At 41.0% G+C, this 20,733-nt stretch overlaps 1 protein-coding gene across 2 annotated transcripts in view; it reads left to right on the forward strand.

The window, feature by feature from the left end:
* Positions 1-20,733, forward strand: part of KIZ (kizuna centrosomal protein) — a 102,026-nt gene that overhangs the window by 16,136 nt on the left and 65,157 nt on the right. For both annotated transcript variants that reach the window (XM_069954224.1, XM_069954225.1), the window contains exons 4-7: positions 3,712-4,357; positions 6,243-6,510; positions 13,221-13,355; positions 14,856-14,972. In XM_069954224.1, the coding sequence (XP_069810325.1) occupies positions 3,712-4,357; positions 6,243-6,510; positions 13,221-13,355; positions 14,856-14,972 (1,166 nt within the window). The remainder of the gene's footprint in view (positions 1-3,711; positions 4,358-6,242; positions 6,511-13,220; positions 13,356-14,855; positions 14,973-20,733) is intronic.

A 20,733-nucleotide genomic window follows, 5' to 3' on the forward strand; every position in this document is an offset into this window, starting at 1 on the left:
CCTGTAGAAAGTAGTCACTTGGGAAGAGGAAGTGTAGCGTCAGTTTCCTCTTGATTCTCTGAAGAGTAGGACACACACAGAACAGGCATCCCTGCTGCTCTTAGCAGGGCCTGGCTCTGCCAGGTTCCCTGTCCGGGACAGACCACCTGTGTTAGTGGACGAAGACACATATGTATGGAGAACTCAGAGACTTTTCTTTCAAAGACTATAGCTACAGCCCTTATGCAATGTTAAGCCCTAAAGGAGGACAAGTCCAGAGATCACCCCAGCCCATGCCGTGAACTTCTCTTAAAGGTGCAGGGCAGAGGAACTGACCCGCACAGCAACTGTAACCAATGTCTACATACTCAGTCTCACAGCGCAGGTGAAACCGGCACACCCTTGGACACTTAGCTTCGCCCAGATAACGTAGGCTGGGGCTTGTGTCACCCTCATAGGTTGGGTACCCTGAGGGTACTGCAGGGCAGAAGGTGGTGTAGTAAAACACAGGTATAAGTATTCTTCTCTCAAGTATCTCTCTAAAGTTTCGGCAGAGCACACCACTACCCTGGGTTGGGGCTCTCCCGACAAACTCCTCTACTCTCTTCAACACTAAGCTCCACAAGCACTGCTACTCTACCTCAACACTTAAGGTATCTCCCAGCACAGATTCAGTGAACTCCAGTCTGTATCACAGAAGTTATCTATGGCCAAGCTATCCTGTATTACAAGAGACAATCAGTAAAACAATCTTATTTATTTTACTGAGACTCTACAGCACCTACACATACCGGCTACACACTCCTTGTGTTAATTTCCCTTTTCTGTGGGTGGCGGTACAGACAGTCCAGGTGGGTCATCTTCCCACTCTGGACCACTGTGACAAGAGCCCAAGGGACCCATCACAACCCGGCAGGTCACCGACCATTGGGGAACAGTACGGACAGCCACAAATTAAAGCAGGTATACCATCACACCTGTGTGCTGAACTGGCGTCACAACACTACCATCACTGGCTAGACTGTACCATAACCACCAGCACAACACCATCGCGGTGGTGAACCACCACATCCGACATGCTCCTCAATCGACATGGAGCAGGAGTGTGGGGAAGCTGCAGCCGGCCATGGTGCATGCATCCAATCTATATATTTTTTTGTCCGTTTGACTGACTTTTTTCTTTGGACAGACGTTCTTTTGTGGCCAAAAAACATCATTTCAAATTTTAATGGAGGGTATTTTGAAAAAACAGATGTTATTTGGCCATGATATGATGGCCGTCCATAAAATGGGCCAAATAAAATTTTGTGTGGACGTGGGTTAAATCACAGTTGATTCTTCTTCCTTTTTTAAAATAAATATAATATGAACTGGCAACTTTATGTGTTAGAAGGAATGATGGGCCAAAAATACTCAGGTCCCTGCTTTAGTCAACATATGCTTATGTATTTTCTGCTAAAGTCCCTGGACCTGAGCCTGCTCGCACCAAACTGGGCATTTAAAGGCCCGGGTGTCTCAAAAAACGTATACAAAACATAAGGGAACACATTTAGGTTGTGAAGTATTTTCACAGGAATGGCAACCATGTAGAGCATGTTTTGTGAAGAAATGACTGTTTGTCGTGTGGGGATCTGTGTCTATGAGTAACATTAGTTACTATGGTGAATGCACATGTGGCAGATCTCATGACGGCTATACCTGCATATTTGCAAATCCTTAGTAGATTGCTGTATTGGGCATGTGAATAATATTTTACAAATTTTAAAATTTTATAGATTTTGAAATTTGCAGGGAGTAAATTTATGTTGCAAATATTTATAGTCGACTTGCAGAATCTTCTGCATTAGAACTTAACCTGACTAATGGTACATTCACACTTACCGCGTTTGCTTCGTATTTGACACAGCAGACACTGCAAGTTGGTCTTAACTCATCAGTACATACACTCTGGAGGAAATTTTATCAAGACCTGTGTACTTGTACGCTGTCTTAAATAAAACCCTTTTCCCATTTACCCTGCTGGATTTACTTAAAGGCGCACACCTCTTGGCAAATCCAGCAGACCTTCCCCAGCCATGCGGCGGCTGCAGAAATCTACACCTGCTGCAGAGATGCTGACGCCTACTTATGCAAACACAGCAAGCTGTAATATGCGTGAGTAGGCGTGTGCATCTACATTGTCAGGTGTAACTACAGAAGCTCTGCACAGTGCAGACGGTAAATAGTAAGGCTTTATTCACATGTTCCAAGAAGTTGTCTGTGATCACGGACAGTAGACTTATAGATTTCAATGTCCCCTAAAATTTTCGTGGTTGCAGATCTGTGATCACAGACAATTGCACAGGTTGTGTGAATAAGTTAAAGTGACTCCCACAATCTGACCCCCCCCCCCAAACCACTTGCACCTTTGGATAGCTGCTTTTAATCCAAGATCTGTCCTGGGGTCTGTTCGGCAGGTGATGCTCTTATTGTCCTAAAAAACAACTTTTAAACTCTCAGCCCATGCCAAACGGGAGTATCTGTGCCCTAACTTGGCACCACCCCTCCGTCCCTCCTCCCCGCCCTCTTCATCATTAGGAATGCCTGATCACTGCACAGGTGGTTAACGATCCAGCCCATGTTCAGTATTCACACAGCTGACAAATAGGAGACAATCTGCTTGGAGCATTCCTAATGATGAAGAGGGCGGGGAGGAGAGACGGAGGCGTGATGCAAATTTAGGGCACAGATACTCCCGTTTGGCACGGGCTGAAAATGTAAAAGTTGTTTTTAGGACAATAACTGCATCACCTGCCAAACGGACCCCAGAACAAATTTGGAGTAAAAGCAGCTATCCGAAGGTACAAGCGGTTTGGGGGGGTCAGATTGTGGGTACAGAGTTGCTGTAATTTCAATAAAAGTTGTATAGTAGATGTGAACACAAGGGTAACCAGTAGAGATGAGCGAACCTCGAGCATGCTCGAGTCGATCCGAAACCGAACTTTCGGCATTTGATTAGCGGTGGCTGCTCAAGTTGGATAAAGCCCTAAGGCTATGTGGAAAACATGGATATAGTCATTGGCTGTATCCATGTTTTCCAGACAACCTTAGAGCTTTACCAAGTTCAGCAGCCCCCGCTAATCAAATACCGAACGTTCAGGTTCGGATCGACTCGAACCCGAACCCGGTTCACTCATCTCTAGTAACTAGGTCCCCATTGGGTACTTTTTAGATTTCATGAATATTATGGGGTACATGGTATATCACTGTGTAGTATGTCATATTCTTGTGCGACATATACTTACACAAGGTGAATTTTCCTGCTTGATTAAACCTTTACTTTTCTCTTTAGAAAGAAGTGATAAATCTAAAGCCATGCTTTAGCCATACAAAGAAGATAGTGAGATGGCTTCATATGGCTATTTAGAGGGGTTAGGCTAAAAGCCATGACTGCAGCCATAAGTCTTCCCAAGTGTGGCCAAACCTACCTTATGACATAGTTAACCGCAATTGCTATTTATTTTACCGCAGAATCCTTTTTCTTCATTCATTTCTTCTGTATTCTTCGTTCTTGGTGCGAAATATAACTTGAATATTGGTGTACTTTACACAGTAGTATGAAATCTTTACCCAGCTCCTTAAAAGCATTTTAATACTCGCTTTAGAAAAAAAAATTGCCATTTTGAAGGAGGAAAGAAAACAATTTCTCGGCATTCAATTCCCTCTTAAAGCCCCACAACCTCTATTTTCCAGGTGCCGCAAGTTTCACGACAGGCAGAAATTAACACAAGCGCAGACATGTCAAGAAGAATCTATCATCCGGCAACAATCTTCATGGGCCGCCAAATGTCAGCCAACTCAAGCATTGAACATTGCCTTACACAGAGGAAATCTCCCCAGCCCACAAAGAGCTTTTCTATTTCTGACCCACATTCAGTCAGACAGGCAGCAATAAACAGCAATGTGACAGACAGCTGTGTAGTACCAGCTAATAGTGATACTCAGTGCTTAAATAAGCCTGACAAAATAGATGGGGAGACATCATCCTTCCAGATTAGTCAAAAAATGCCGGTCACATCCATCGCTTCTTCTGAGGATGCGAGAACACACCGCGCCGAGATCGACAAGACTCAAAGTGGTAGGAAACATTTAGTTGAAAGCAGGCAATCTGCACAACTTAGCTCACAGACTCTGAAAAGATTAAGTCCAGAGAACAGAACAGGGGATTTACAGAATGACAGCCCAGGCAACAAGGTGGAAGATTCATTGATGTATGAAAGGCTGGTTCCTAATGAAGAGAGATTTACACACGCAAGCCCCTCTGGATCTCCACCTGATGCCTGTGATTACATAAATAACCAAACATCAGATAACCGCAGCGCCAGTGAAAATCTGTCAGGTATGATGCCTTTACTTATATATTTATTTTTTCTTTATCCTACACTATTTTTTTCCCTCTTTTCTTTGATATGTTCTTTATTGTCCTTGGTCTGCAGCAAGTAATCTTCTGAGTGAAGGTGGATCTGCAGAAATATTCATTCTTTCCTTGGATGAGTTTGCCAAAGTCTTGTTATAGTTAGTATATCGTATGGTAATGTGTTTATTTCAGCTGTTTGCGCACTAAAGTTTTAGGTCTTTTATCCCATGTTGCAAAACTTTTCTAAAGCAGGAGCAATCCAGGACTGGTGTTGTACAGCTAGGAAGAGATCACACTTCTTGTAGCCTGATGTGTCTGATATTTAGAGTTTTTGCATGGATAGCGGCCTGTTTTCTTTAGCTTCATATGATTTTTGCTTGTAGTAAGGGCAGTGGGTATACTGAGATTACAGTATTTCAGATCACACAATTCCCAATTTATTATTTAATGTATCCAACTAGCTTAAAGAGGATGTACCATCAGGTACATCCTCTTTAATATGACCCACGGATAGAACAGCGCCATCACAGGGAAGCCGGTACCACAGTCCGTTTTTTGAACTGCGGCCTGCTTCCCATGTACGGCGCCCTTCTACCCAGAGGTACCGGGCCGGGGCTGAAGCACTGGAGGCGGGCCGGCCCGCCCCCAGTGGGAGGGAGTTCCCTCTATGACGCAGCTGCTTTAGAATCAATGGATAGTACCCGTGGATAGAATGGCATTTTTCACTGGACCAAGCACCGCAATTTATAAAGTAAGGTATGAAAACTGCAGAATTTAGGCTTTACAACTGTGTAGAGAAGTGACAGTATCACTTTAACAGTGCACATAAAGAATTAATATGTCTCCATGATAGGATTAGTTAATTTCTTCATAAGACTTCACTAATTTTCAGAGCTCAGCAAACCTCGCTATTCGTATAGCTTAGTATATGAGCTCTTTTAATTTATTCTTAGTCCTAGAGTTGCCACTGTGTTAACTAGTCCTATTCACTATCCATCTATTGGTCCTGCCCCATCCTCCAAAGAGTCATCAGACATGACTTGCTGTAGGAGAATTTCAAATCATATCTCCACCAGAAAAAACTGTGTCTATTGGTAGCTACAGTATAAGTCAGTTTCTCACCCATTAATGTGACCAAGCCAGAGTCTTACTGTCTATAAGTGGGTTTAAAGAGACTGTTCCTTTCTTCTAAAGGAGAGCCCATTTACATACCTTTTCCCAATAGGTCCTGTCTGTAAGACTGTCTACACTGTCCGCTCGCTGAGAAGAGATCTTGTGATGATGGAATCAAACATATGTCACTTAAAGGGAATCTAACCTTCTGATATGTTCCTGTTGATCACAGGGAGCTGAGGATTATGCTAATTAGGTGATTTGGTGCACTTAGGGCTTAACTACTGCCCCAGTGCACCGATCCGGTCCGTACCACTGATATTCATTAGAAGGGGGAGGCCGGGGCTGATCAGTGCCCCGCTCCCAGTGCACCAAAACCCATAGTTAACATAAACTTCAAATATAACAGATACGGCACGAGAATAAAGGTAAGAAGCTTACCTTCATCCTCAACACTGCGTGCACTATAAGGACATGTAGATACCTCTAGCCTGATGTTTCCCTTCAAAGCTAAAATTAGTTTTATTGGTAAAATAGCCCTTAGGAATTTTTGTTTAAAAAAATTCTTAAGGGATTCACCATTTGCCATGAGGATTTACCAAGACATTACCTAGCATTTTATTTGTTATAGTGTGAGGTGTATTTGAGCACTGTAGCCAAGAGGGTAACATGTGTCTTATTATCTCATCTTTAGAATCACGGATAAGATAAGGTGATGTGTAAACTTTGTCCGACTACAATTTGTTTTCTGCAGCTTTTCATTATGTCTCAAACAAGGAAGACAGTGATGCACTTGACAGCAGCAGTGACCTTACAGTGTCCATCACCGAATCAGAAGACATGTCTGCCGATGATCTGCTTGATGTCATTGATGGCAAAAAAGACTTGGTGGGACCACAATCCAAGAATGAACCTGTGCAGAAGACTCCGGCGTCTAACAAGAAGCTCCCAAACACCAAGTTACCAAGCTCCTCAGATCATCATACATATGAGGATTCTTCATCAGTCTCTACGCTTAGTCCGTAAGTAAAACATGATTGTAGTATTAACTGTACTTGTAAATAAAGTAAATAAAACAGAATAGATACTATTGCTGATGGAAAGCACTCATCACCTTGCACATTTACATTGTCTACAGGTATTGTTATTGGGCTCTTTTGACATATTGGCCTTTAGGTTAATTGTGAATGTCTCCTGGTCATCTCTTATGTCTCCCGCAGGGCCCACAGGTGAATCATTCACTATACAGCTATATAGGTAAATCATAGACTTTACAAGTATACAGGTGAATCATTCACTATACAACTATACAGGTGAATTCTTGACTCTACAACTATACAGGTGAATCATTGACTATACAACTATACAGGTGAATCATTGACTATACAACTATACAAGTGAATCATTGACTATACAACTATACAAGTGAATCATTGACTACAACTATACAGTTAATTCATTGACTATACAACTATACAGGTGAATTATTGACTATACAACTATACAGGTGAATCATTAACGGAACGATTTTACAGGTGAATTATTGACTATACAGGTGAATCATTGACTATACAACTATACAGGTGAATCATTGACTATACAGGTAAATCATTGACTATACAACTATACAGGTGAATCATTAACTATACAGGTAAATCATTGACTATACAACTATACAGGTGAATCATTGACTATACAGGTGAATCATTGACTATACATCTATACAGGTGAATCATTGACTATACAGGTGAATCATTAACTATACATCTATACAGGTGAATCATTGACTATACAGGTGAATCATTAACTATACATCTATACAGGTGAATCATTGACTATACAGGTGAATCATTGACTATACAACTATACAGGTGAATCATTGACTATACAACTATACAGGTGAATCATTGACTATACAGGTGAGTTATTGACTCTACAACTATACAGGTGAATCATTGACTATAAGACTATACAGGTGAATTATTGACTATACCGGAGAAGAATTGACTATACAACTATACAGGTGAATCATTGACTATACAACTATACAGGTGAATCATTGACTATACAACTATACAGGTGAATCATTGACTATACAGGTGAATCATTGACTATACAGGAGAAGCATTGACTATACAACTATACAGGTAAATCATTGCAATTAAAAAAAAAAAATTACAGCCAATCACTGCTCAGCTTTCATTTCTCGAATTACGCTAGCAAAATGAAACCCGAGTTCTGATTGGTTGCTGTGAGCAAATTAAACCATTCTTGTCCTAACATAGATCTATAAATCTTTGCCTGTATATAACGTGGCAGACAATGACAACAATGTCCTGTACTGTGAATGTTTCTTTCTCTGAACGTATGCATTAGCAGTGCCTGTTTTACATATGCAGTGGAAATTCATATATGCAGTGAATAACTCCACTGTACAATTCTGATGGACACTGCAAAATACAGTGTCTAAAGAATCTAATCACATCAAATTATTTGCAAACATTTTGTTTTATTAACCATTACCAACTCTTAATTTTTTTCATCTCCACTGTAGTTTCCAGCATGTTTTTGTGATATGTAAATGAGGCCAAGTTTCCTGGGATGGCAGGAGTCCAGGTCCATCTCCTTTGTTCCTGTTCATATTTTCCTACCCTATCTGACAGACAGCCAATGGAGAGGACATGGGCTGGACCTACCTGGGCTCCTGCCGCACTGGGGAGCGCCCCCTGGGCACTTGAGCCTCATTTGCATATAAACAAAAAGGCTATGTTACTAAAAGGAAGTGTGTAGATATCCCAGACTCTCATGAGCTTATTTACACCCATTTTCCTGCTGATATACCTTTTTATCAGTTGTCAGTGGTTTCTCTTCCATTAAAACTGTTCCTTTACAAAGTTACATTATTTATCGAGGTAACACAGGCTGAAGGTCATTTACTCCTCTCTCTATCCTGGAGGATGTATTCTGATATTGTTACACCAATACTTAATCAATACTTGTACTGTTGTACAAAAATTTAAAAATAACAGCCTGCTGTCCGTTTAATGTATACATTTTATAAAAAAAAAAAAAAAAAAAAAAGGATGCAATCCATTTGTATCAGTTTTTCCCTGACTTCCATTATTAACCCCTTCAAGACAGAGCCCTTTGATGCACAAAAGTTCGGGTCAGATTAATGCAATGTTCCTCCCCGCCTTCTAAGAGCCTTAGCGCTTTTATTTTTCCACCTACAGGGCTGGTTGGGGTGTCATTTTTTGCGCCATGATCTCTACTTTTTATGAATATCATATTGGTGTAACAAAAAAATTTTGATAGCTTTTTATTAATTTTTTTTCTGATTTATAATTTATAAAAATCAGCAATCCTTGTGTGTTTTTTTTTCCCCGTTTACGCCGTTCACCATGCGGGAACAATAATATATTTTAATAGGTCTGACAATTCCACACGCTACAATATGTAATATATTTTTTTTATTTTTATAATGGACAAGGGGGTATTTTAAACTTTTATTGGAAGGGGGGGTTTATAAGGGTTTTTTAATACTTTTAAAAACTTTTTTAATTACATTTATTTTTCTACACTTTTTATTACTGTAAAACATGATGGTTGTTCTGTCACTGAGTACCTTAAACCCCACGATCGCTATAGATCGCAGCGTTTAAGGGGTTAATGAGACGCAGCTGCGGGATCGCTATAGCCTCTCATTACCTCCGGCCCTGGACACACTGATGTGTGCGGGACGGCTCTCACTGCAGTGGTCCCACAGCCATCAGAAGCCCCATCAGTGCAGGAACATATTCATACATTCCTACTGCACGGGGTATGTGCAGTAGGAACGTATATATACATGTTACTGACGGGTAGGGAAATTCAGCTGGGATACGGTACGTGTAAAGCTACCCTTAAAGGGATTGTACTAGGTCAATATAGCTACATTATGTTGCTGCAATATTGTGGTTTATCCGCACGCAATGATCATGACTTAAACCCACCCCTCACAGCTCAGAAGGTATCCTTTTGTGTTTCAATAATTTTTTATTCAATTTTCCAAACCATCATATACATTACATTATATCCTTATATATAGTGGTACATACGGACTCGCAGGTCCTTCTTTTATGTAAAAGGATACTGCTTAGCATCTCATTTATTTACACATACATTTATTTGTACAGTAGACAAACAATACAAATTTACACAATTCCAGCCCTAGATATATGGGTCAATTTTAACCATATAGCATAGACACAAGCGGTATCCCAATTACTTTACACTTGCTGGGCTATTTCTCTTTTTCTTAATGCAAAAAAGGTATACTTTTGAGATGCTTGAAGGGGCAAAGTAAGTGCCAGGGAGCAGAAGGCAGCAGCCGTTTTATGCACCCTTTAAATTGTTCTTATCATTTCAGGCTGGCGGCACTATACGCTGTGAGAACCTCTCTGTTTAAGCGCAATCCCAAGATGGATTTCTTCTGCAAGCGCTGTTGACTGCATGGTATACACTTACCATGCAGTCAATGGCATTTCCGGAAGAATTCCGTCCCCGGCTTATGCCTGAACAGACAGCGTAGTGGCAGGATTTTTACAGCGTATCCTACTGCCTGCCAAAAATAATAGGTACACTTTAAAGGGGTTGTCCAGCGAAATAATTTTTCTTTCATATCAACTGATATCAAAAAGTTATATAGATTTATAATTTACTTCTATTAAAAAAATCTTAAGTCTTCCCATACTTATCAGCTGCTATATGTCCTGTTTTATTTTCATTCTGACACAGTGCTCTCTGCTGACATCTCTGGCCTAGAGATGAGCGAACCTCGAGCATGCTCGTGTCCATCCGAACCCGAACTTTCGTCATTTGAGTAGCAGTGGCTGCTGAACTTGGATAAAGCCCTAAGGCTATGTGGAAAACATGGATATAGTCATTGGCTGTATCCATGTTTTCCAGACAACCTTAGAGCTTTATCCAAGTTCAGCAGCCACTCAAATGCCAAACGATCGGGTTCGGATGGACCCGAACCCGGTTCGCTCATCTCTACTCATAGAAAACCTCTCATGCTCTGGACAGTTCCTGTCTCGGCCAGAGATGTCAGCAGAGAGCATGGTGTCAGACTGAAAATAAAACAACATTTCCCTACATGACATACAGTAGCTAATAAGTATGGGAAGACTTGACATTTTTTAATAAAAGTAAACTACAAATCTAAATAACTTTCTGTTATCAGTTGATTTGAAAGAAAAAGATTTCCGCTGGACAACCCCTTTAAGTCACAATCTGTCCCCTCAGGTCTTGTATCAGTGTTGCTTGGAGTGCTCCTTTAACCAACATACAGGCTGCTTGTGTTGAGGTCTTTGCTGGGAGCCAGCATTTTGCTTTCCCATTGAAACTAATTATAGATTTCTTTTTTGCAAAGACTTGTAAGTATAAAATGTGATAAAGCCAATATACAGTACGTTTAATAAAACAGTGGCAAAAAATTATTCCAAAGCTTTTTTTTCTGCAACCAGAAATGGCTTTTCCTTGTTCACTGCCACAGCCGGGATGAAGAGTACACTGCACAGATTTATTGTCTGCTATAGAATGTAACAGATATAATTCAAGCTGTCAGCTTAATCAGACTGTTTCCAGGAAGCAACCTGTAAAAGAGAGGAACCTCTTGTTTGGCGACCTCTGATCCCGAGCCTGCTGCAGATTGTCATAAATTCTGTTCTTCTTTCTGTTGGTGTCCCTTCCTTCTCCTCCTCCTCATTATCGCCGTCCCTTCAAGTGGCACCCAGAAAGACCACCCAGACGTAATCACAATGGAGAAAAATGAGCTATCTTGCAACATAAAGGTTTGGTGAGACTAGTTGAGAAAGCAGAGAAAGGCTCTGCTTATCTGAAGCGAGGTTAGATTCTCCCTAAAACAAACACTCCGGTGATGGATGCCCAGCTGCTTGCAAACTCTGCCCTGGTTTTATTGTCATATTCTGTCCCGAAAGATACAGCAATCTATTCTGTAGCGCTAATGGTATCTATTGTTTGATTTTTTTATTTTTTTGTAAAGAAAAGTCAAATGATGCTCTCAATAATTCCCATCCAAAAAATGGCTTGAAAGCAGGCCAGGATTCTGTGTGGTTGGACAGATATCTGATTCTTGTAGTGCCTATTTACGTTAAACCCTACACAAAGCAGGCGGTCTGGAAGTGAAGCCTGAATGGCTATTTACAACGCTGTAAAAAGGATTAACAGATTTCTATTGTTACAATGTTTAAATCTTAATTTGCATTATTAAACAACTGAAGCCTTCACCAAATCCTCATTTGTCCACCACAACAAGTAGATGTGTGTGTCTGCAGGTGGTCCGCAGATCTGATCTCAAACCAAGAGATAGCTGGCGGGCTGCTCCTCTACACTGATCAATTGTTCCTGCCTCTCGAGGCCCTGGCGGAGGCGATGGCAATTTACCCTGGCGCCTCCTTGAGTTATTAATTATCAGCTGGCCTCTTTATGCGTAAAGGATTTATGCTTTATGATCCTTCATCATATTTTTTTAGTAAACTTGGTTCACGACAGGCAAACACATTAAGATTTTCAAGTCCACTTGAGAACAAGAGGCCTACACTAGTGATTCTTAGAGCTATTCTTACCAGCTTATTTCTCATGTAGGTTCCCGAAGTCGTATTCATAAAAAAAATTGGTAGGGGGCAGAGATTGGAGGGGGAAATAAAAAAAATAAATATATGTATACTCACCCTTCCTATTACTTCTAGTTCAGAGCCACTGCTGCTTCACAGTCCCTGGTGGATATCCCCCAATAATCTTATTGTAAAGTGTGCATGTGATGCTGAGATTTTCCTGTTGCGGGAAACCTCTGAGGCCAGTGATTGGCTGCAGGATCCTGTGCACAGTGTACAATGAAGTCACTTGATCTGGCACCCTCAGACTTTTGCCATTTGAAGAAACCCCTGAAGACAATCAAATTTGACTCAATGCACTTGCAGCTGCTGACATCGGGTTTGCCGCCCAACCAAAGTAATTTTATCTGGATTGGTCAAATAGGTTGCAACCCTGCAGTCCAAAGTGAATTGATATCCAAAGGGAATATGTAGAACAAAAAAACAGAAGGTGTACTTAAGCCACATGTAGCGTGCAACCTACCGTGAGAACAGAGGCATAGGAGTGCATCCAATTTTTGCTTTTTGACTATGTAGAACAACTGTGAAAATTTTATGTTATATATCAATTTTGCTGTGGTTAAAACCAAAGACTTAAAGGGAACCTGTCAACCCCCGTTCCCGGTCAGAGCCCGGCCGACCCCCCGGTGTAGACCCATATACTCACCGCTTCCGAGAAGTCCCGCTCCTGGACCCGCTCCTGCCGCCGAGATATTTCCGTCCGACTGGAGCCATCATTCTCTATGGGCTTTGGACAGAGATATCTCGGCGGCGGGAGCGGGTCCAGGAGCGGGACTTCTTGGAAGTGGTGAGTATATGGGTCTGCACTGGGGGGTCGGCTGGGCTCTGTCCCAGCACTGGGGGTGACAGGTCTCCTTTAAGAACACCTTCTTGTGTATTTGTTCCATAGAAGAAATCTGACACAGGAATAGCTACCAAAAGTGTCTGGCTATCAGGTGAACTGCTGTTAATCCATCATAGGATTATTTTAGTGCATGGTGAATTCATTTCTGCACTGTCATTTGCGGAATTAATGGCCTTTACCTGTAATTATGCTTTTTTTTCCGTCCTTACAGAAATCACCTTTCTAGTGAAGGATTCATTCACCTGCTTCAGTGCATAGAAGGTATGCTGCAACAGATGGAACCTATTCCTGTCCAGCTGTATCGGGATACTGGACTCAGTCATAAGAGAAGAGATTACCTCATAAGGTATCATTTATTGTATATTATATGATACATAATACGCTGTATAATGTGCTGTCACTGTATACAATAGGACACATATATGATTATCTATGTAGTACATCTCTTTAGTGCATGCAATGTCAGTGACAACTTTCTAGGAAGGTAATTTAGTGACAGTCATTATGAGGGCCCTTCCTGTGTGCAATAATGGCTGCTACAGCCAAACTGAGGACCAAACATTGTATGCTGATCTAATGTTTAAAATGTTTATTTCATTTATATATGGCCAATTTTATGTTTTTGGTGGAAAGAATCCTTAAAGGAGAAGTCCAGTGAAAATTTTTATTAAAGTACTGTATTGCCCCCCAAAAGTTATACAAATTACCAATATACACTTATTACCGGAAATGTTTATAAAGTGCTATTTTCCCTGCACTTACTACTGCATCAAGGCTTCACTTCCTGGATAAAATGGTGATGTCATGACTCGACTCCCAGAGCTGTGCGGGCTGTGGCTGCTGGAGAGGATGATGGCAGAGGGATGCTCAGTGTCCCTCTAGTGCCTTGTGTCCCTCAGTGTCCCCCTGCCATCATCCTCTCCAGCAGCCACAGCCCACACAGCTCTAGGAGTCGGGTAGTGACATCATCATTTTATCTAGTAAGTGAAGCCTTGATGCAGTAGTAAGTGCAGGAAAAAAAAGCACTTTATAAGCATTTCCCTTAATAAGTGTATATTGGTAATTTGTATAACTTTTGGGGGGCAATACAATACTTCAATAAAAATTTTCGCCGGACTTCTCCTTTAAAGGGGTATTACTTTTTTCTAAATGTTCTCAGTATACATTTAAATATAAAACATGCTATACTTACCTCCCTTCCTCGCCACCGCTGTCATGGTGTCAATTCCCACTGCAAAGTACTTCCTTGTGTCAACGTTTGTATAAGGACCTTCCCAATCAGTCATATGGTGGCTGAGGTGGGACACTGCTGAGGTCACTGATTGGCTAAGCAGAAAGGTCCGTGTGGCAACACAGACATAAAAAGGGATGAAGGTAAGTATAAGGTTTTTTATTATTATTTTTTTTTAACCATGCCCTGAACACAATTAGATAGTAAAGATAATTCTCTGGAATACCCCTTTTAAATTGCGTTTATGTTTTTTTGTAAATAAAGGGAAAAGTTCTACACGTTTTTAAAGAACAACTTTTGGCAACGTATTGTAGTGGTTGCCTTTCATCTGTGATGCATTGCATAGTTATATGCTACTTATTATGAAGTGCACTGGCACTGGGGAGTAGTGGTTCTTATTGAGGAGATCCAGCTGATGGCCTAAAGTTTTAAAGTGTACCTATCATCTTTAGCGGGCGGCAGGATATGCTGTCAAAATCCTGCAGCTGCGCCCGATGTCCTGCAGGAAGTTGTGTATTCTTTTTTAAGTCTGACAAGGTGCTCTTTGCTGCTACCTCTGTCCATGTCAGGAACTATCCAAATTTTTAAAATATTTTTTATTTTCTCATCTTCTAGTTTGTGCAATCAGATGAAGCCTCTAAAAGCAGAAGACCTTGAAGCCTGTACTGCCCTTGTCGCCCACCAGATCCAAATAGACAGCGGAAGAATCATACACAAAGAAGATAGAGAGAGGTAAATTGATTATCAGGAAAGTTACGACAATTGTTTCTTTGTCCTTTGTTTCTTTGTATTGGTTGATCAAAGAAAGACAGTTAAAGAAATTCAATACAAATAAAAAAATGTTTTAATAATCCGCATTATTTCTCAGCAGTCCTTCATTTACAGGTTACCAAAATAAAATGTGCTAAAAGCAGTGGGTATGCAAATTTATCTGTACAAAATAGCAATAGATAGCAAAAATAATAAATTATTAGACATAATGCGCAGATAGGGACAGATGTCTGGAGCAATATAGAAACTCACTGTCACTGTGCAAGTAAGTATAACAATAACATCATAGGTGATCTAGATTATTCTCTTAGTGTTTGCAAAGGAAACATGTTGGAACAGTGTGTTTGTATGTTAATATTAAAATGAGGCTCAAGTGCCCAGAGGGTGTTTCTCAGCACTGTAAGAGTCCGGGGTCTGCCAGCCTACCTCCTATTATTTACCTCTTGCGTGCCTGCTGGCATAACCTACCTTTGGTTGACAGCAAGCACAGAGGTGGTGAATAAGAAAAGGTAGGTTGGCTAACCCTGGGCTCTTGCCAGGATACACCCTCTTGGCACTTGAGTCTCATTTACATATTAACAGGCTCATATCTCAGCACTGGAAATTACTATGGAGATATAAATGTGTCTGGAATTCTGACGAGAAGCCCTTTCCAGCAATCGGCTTATTATTTACTTCTTTTCAGCCGCTGACAGGTGCGTTTTGAACAGGCTTTGGTGAATGGTCATGCTACTTGCTTAACCAAAAAATAAATTTCATTTCTCCTTTATTGCTCACTTGTCATCTGGTTGGTCCCTTCCTAGGCACTTTGAAAAGAACACGTACCCCTCCTCTTTCCTGTGCACTGTACAAGAAAGGACTACCAAGATGACACAATTGCTGAAGGAGCAAGAGTAAAACTTATTTTTCTAGGTCATGCAGGCAGTATGACCATCCACCAGCTTATAGTGTAAATGGCTTTGATCAGCTATGTTGCCAATGGGTGATGCAAGGAGACGCTGGTTCTTTTCCCTTACCTCTTCTTGCACCAATACAGCCGCCGGTCCTCTCCTCTTGCCATGCCCTTACCAACTATATAAATACAGAGCCGTCCCTTTTGCAATGATATAACTTTAAGCCAGACATGTTTGTTGGTAAATGATACTGAAATGGCCAGCTTTGGGATGTAGCTTAAAGGAGAAATACCACAGAAGTACGAAAACTGCAGGCAACCTTGTTGCGGCAGGAAAATAATTAACAACTGAACTCACCCGTCCTTGTTCCTCAAATGTGCCGCTCCTAGGTTCCGTTCACATCAGCCGGCTGTCATATTCAGCTGAAAAACCAGGTACGTCACGTGCCCAGCTTCTCCAGCTGAAACGTCATGCCTCGTCAGACGTGACGTTGCAGCTAGCAGGGCTACAAGTCACCAGCTGATGTGAAAGGGATCTAGGAGTGGCGCATCGGAGGCACAAGGATGGATGATTTCAGTTGTATATTATTTTCCTGCCCCCACCAGCCTGCCTGCAGTTTTTGTACTTCCGTGGGACTGCTTTAAAAAGTCACATTCACTAAAAGGCCCCATTCGCACATCCGTAACCACAGACAGGACTACAAATGTGTATCCGCAACTGTCCTCAAAGCATCTGCAGTTGCATGGACCCATTCATCCCCAATTGGTCATTTGTGGCAGTGGCTTGCCCATTTTTTTCTTGGCGTCATAGTTCATGACTCCGACACACATCGGTGGGTCCTTAAATGCAAACAGAATACACGAATATGTGAAAGGGGCCTTACTCTATTTATTAGATATAAGTTGTTTTTATATGGTGATTTCTTTATATTTTCTATTCTACTGGATTAGTTTTACGAGCCATGTTTGGAGAAGAATAGGTTTTATAATATATACACTATCTTTTCATGCTTTCTTTCAATTACACTTGTACTTGCGATTTACTTTCATTTACCTTTGTAGATGTGATGAGGTCTTTGTTATAGAAACGTGATCTCATTATTTTTGCGGTCATTTCTTAAGCTGGGAAGATTTTACCCAAAACCAAATACAAACATTCCTGGACATGTCAATTATCATTTGAATGCATATATAAAATATAGTAATTTAGATGACTGTCTGTTGGATTCCATCGGATTACTCTAAAAAGGATTGAGTAGTAACCATAGAAACACTTCACATCAATCTACAGCGAGAGAAAATCAATGTATGAATGTTAATAGAGATATTTAATTGCTGGACATATAAAAGTAACTTCAGGATTTATCAGTTGTAGAAACTACTAATAGAGAAGTAATGGCATCAGAGCAAACATTACAGGAGAAGTCTGGCAAAAAATTTTATGAAAGTATTATATTGCCCCCCAAAAGTTATACAAATCCCCAATATACACTTATTACAGGAGATCCACATAAAGTACTTTTTTCCCTGCACTTACTACTGCATCAAGGCTTCACTTCCTGGATAACATGGTGATGTCACTTCCTGGATAAAATGGTGATGTCACAACCCGACTCCTAGAGCTGTGCGGGCTGTGGCTGCTGGAGAGGATGATGGCAGGGGGACACTGAGGGACACAGGGCACTGGAGGGGGAGACTGAGTATCCCTCTGCCATCATCCTCTCCAGCAGCGACAGCCCGCACAGCTCTGGGAGTCGGGTCTTGACATCACTATGCTATCCAGGAAGTGACATCACCATGTTATCCAGGAAGTGAAGCCTTGATGCAGTAGTAAGTGCTGGAAATAAAGTTATGTTCATTTCCCGTAATAAGTGTATATTGGTGACTTGTATAACTTTTTGGGGGGCAATACAATACTTTCTAATACCTTCAAATTTTTGCCAGACTTCTCCTTTAAGAACAGGATTAACTGGTTATTTTGTAGTCCCTTAGTTTCAAACCCTATGATTGTTCCTATGTTTTGTGCTTATTTTACATATTATTTTATAGTACTTCTAGTTTGCTAAAGGGGTATTCCCTCAAAAGACACTCTTACTGGGCCTATTACGCGGCCCAATAATTCTTTAGCAAGGACTGCATGGACATCAATAGTGATGTCTGTGCAGCCCTTGCCCAAACAGTTAATAAGTTACCTGTCCACATTCCTGATGTTTTTCTGCACTCTGCTTCCTCCCTGGTCCCGCATGCTGCCGCTTCAGAGCGGCCTGTCTGAGCTGACAGGCTGCTTAGCCAATCACTGACCGGGACAGGCCGCTCTGAAGCCGCAGCACACGGAACCAGGGAAGATGCAGAGCGCAGGAGAACACCGGGAACGTGGACAGGTGATGTAAACTGTTGAATTGTCAGCTGTCAGCCGCACATAGCTGACAGCGTAACGATGCATGGTCAGCCAATTATCCTGCCTCTAACACACCAACTTCACTTGCTAACACTTGCTACCCATTGTCATTAGTGCCATTCAATCATTATTCTTCACGTGCCAGGGATTTTAATATTACATCAACTAACTAAATGCTACTACCAAGCCACCATTGCTTTAAACTTTTTATTTTATTTTATGTAACTCTGTAGAAATTGCTGCTTTCTTAGTCATAGTGACATAACCCTGGACATGACCTGTATTCATCTATACATGTATAGGAACTAAACCTTTTTTTTAAAGAGTAGATGGTGAAGGTCTACATGTAGTTCATTGTTCTCAGAGGCTCAGGGGTAATAATACAATGATACAATGAAACACTTGAGTGCAGTGTAGAAACAGTCCTGAAACTATTATATAATGAATAATACTTTGTACTTGCCCTTAGCCATCACAGTACATACAATTATTGGGGGAGGAGGGGGGTTAAACATTGTTTCTCAGGGTTTCTTGGTATTGGCTATGACTTTTATAGATGAAATACTGTATAGTTATTCTATTTTTCTTTCATTTTTTGTCCTAAAGAATATTAGTCAGTTAATTTAACTATCTACCTTTCAATGCCTGTACTGATCATTATATATTACATACTTGTCTGAATTTAAAGTGAAAGGATACATTTTTATTATCTTGATTGCTACGCAGCAGGCTGAGGCTTCACACTGCCCTAAGATTGTGAAAAACAGCTAACAGAATCTCCATTGGCCAGATGTTAGCTGGAAGTCATTGGAAGATTTATGATCTGCCTTACACACATTGGGTTTTCTTGGTGTGTTTTTTTTTCCGTCCGTCTTTAAGGCTCTGTGGCAGTTTTTCCAAAACTCCGCAAGCTGAGGTCCTTATAGCGTATAGTCCGTATAGCACCGGCCGTTCTGTGACCCGGCCGGGTCACAGAACGGTCGGTGTTACTGGAGATCATCCCGGCCGGTACTGCAGTACCGGCCGGATGATCGTCATTTACTGAATTCAAATGTGGGCACACCCGTGTGCACCCGCTTCTGAATTCACCGCTGCACTCAATGGAGCTTGCGGACGCTCCATTGTGTGAACTGCCAGGTCTATGCGGCAGCTATTCAATAAATAGCGACCTCAGAAAACTGTCATGTCAGTTTTTCGTGCAGCCAGATGGAATCACGGCTGGAGTGTATACTATGTGTTTACCCTCTAGCCAGGATTCCTTCTACTTGCAGCACAATGTAAGTTTAGTATTCATCACAGCCGTTGTTGCAAATCGACAACAATGGCCGTGATAAATACTAAACTTACATTGTGTGAACATAGCCTGAGGGTGTATAGTTTTTTTTTTTTTTTGAATCTGGTGTTTTTCCTCTCATAGACTTCAATCAGAGTGTTTTGGTCATCTCAAAAACACCATTGCTGTGTGTATGGCCTTTTTGTAAACTTTTGGTCCAGCAACTATGTCGTGTCATGGCAAAGGAAAAGGAAGTTCACCTATCCTAGTGCAAACCACAAAAAAAAGAGTATTCACAACACATTGGTGTTATTTCTGGTGTTTTTGGAGGCCAAAAAATTGCCACAAAAAAACTGTACAGTAGTGAGAAAATGTGAAAAGTTTCAGAGCTCCCCGCATTATCATGAATCATGATGCCAGGAGTTTTAAGTCCTTGTCCGTAATTATGGACCATGCAGTGAACGCGTGAATGACCCCTTAGATTGGTGGTCTGAAATCTGTAGCCCCACAGCTATTCCAAAACTACAATTCCCACCTGATGCATTTGAAGTCTGTCCAAGTTTGCATTGTCTAACAATTACGTTTTCTAAATCTGGGCCGTTGTTTCTTTCTGTGCCTTCATATTCTATCCTTCTACTTTGCTGCATTTTAGTATAAGGTGTAATATGTTCACATGTAGGAAGTGTGGAAACCGTTTTTACACGTTATTTTTGGAAACCAAATTTTTTGTTGAATCAGATGTGTATAAAATGGCCATAGCACTAATTGTGTCATTTTAGACCTTACCTGTTTAGTAGAACTGTTTTTAACCAATTAAAATTTAACCACAAAATACTAAATAGTATTTTATTAAGTTGGGATGGGAAATTCGTTTTTCACACAGACATCGCACTGATTTCTGGATCAAAATCCAGGTGGTTTCACTTTAAAAAACCCAGTTCCTATTGACTTCAATTGCGAATAGGTAACCAAGCAAAAAAGTTATGGCATGTCATGTCTTTTCCCACATCTATAGGGCCCTATTACATGGAGTGATAATCGGCCGAATCAGCATTATCGTTCCATGTAATAAACCAAAAAAGATATAAATTACAGTAAACGGCAGTATGAGCTACCTCAGAAAAGGTACGAAATACGGAAAAAAGCCTGAGGAAAAAAC

The sequence above is a fragment of the Dendropsophus ebraccatus genome, chromosome 15 (genome assembly GCF_027789765.1).
Source record: "Dendropsophus ebraccatus isolate aDenEbr1 chromosome 15, aDenEbr1.pat, whole genome shotgun sequence".
Lineage (NCBI taxonomy): Eukaryota > Metazoa > Chordata > Amphibia > Anura > Hylidae > Dendropsophus > Dendropsophus ebraccatus.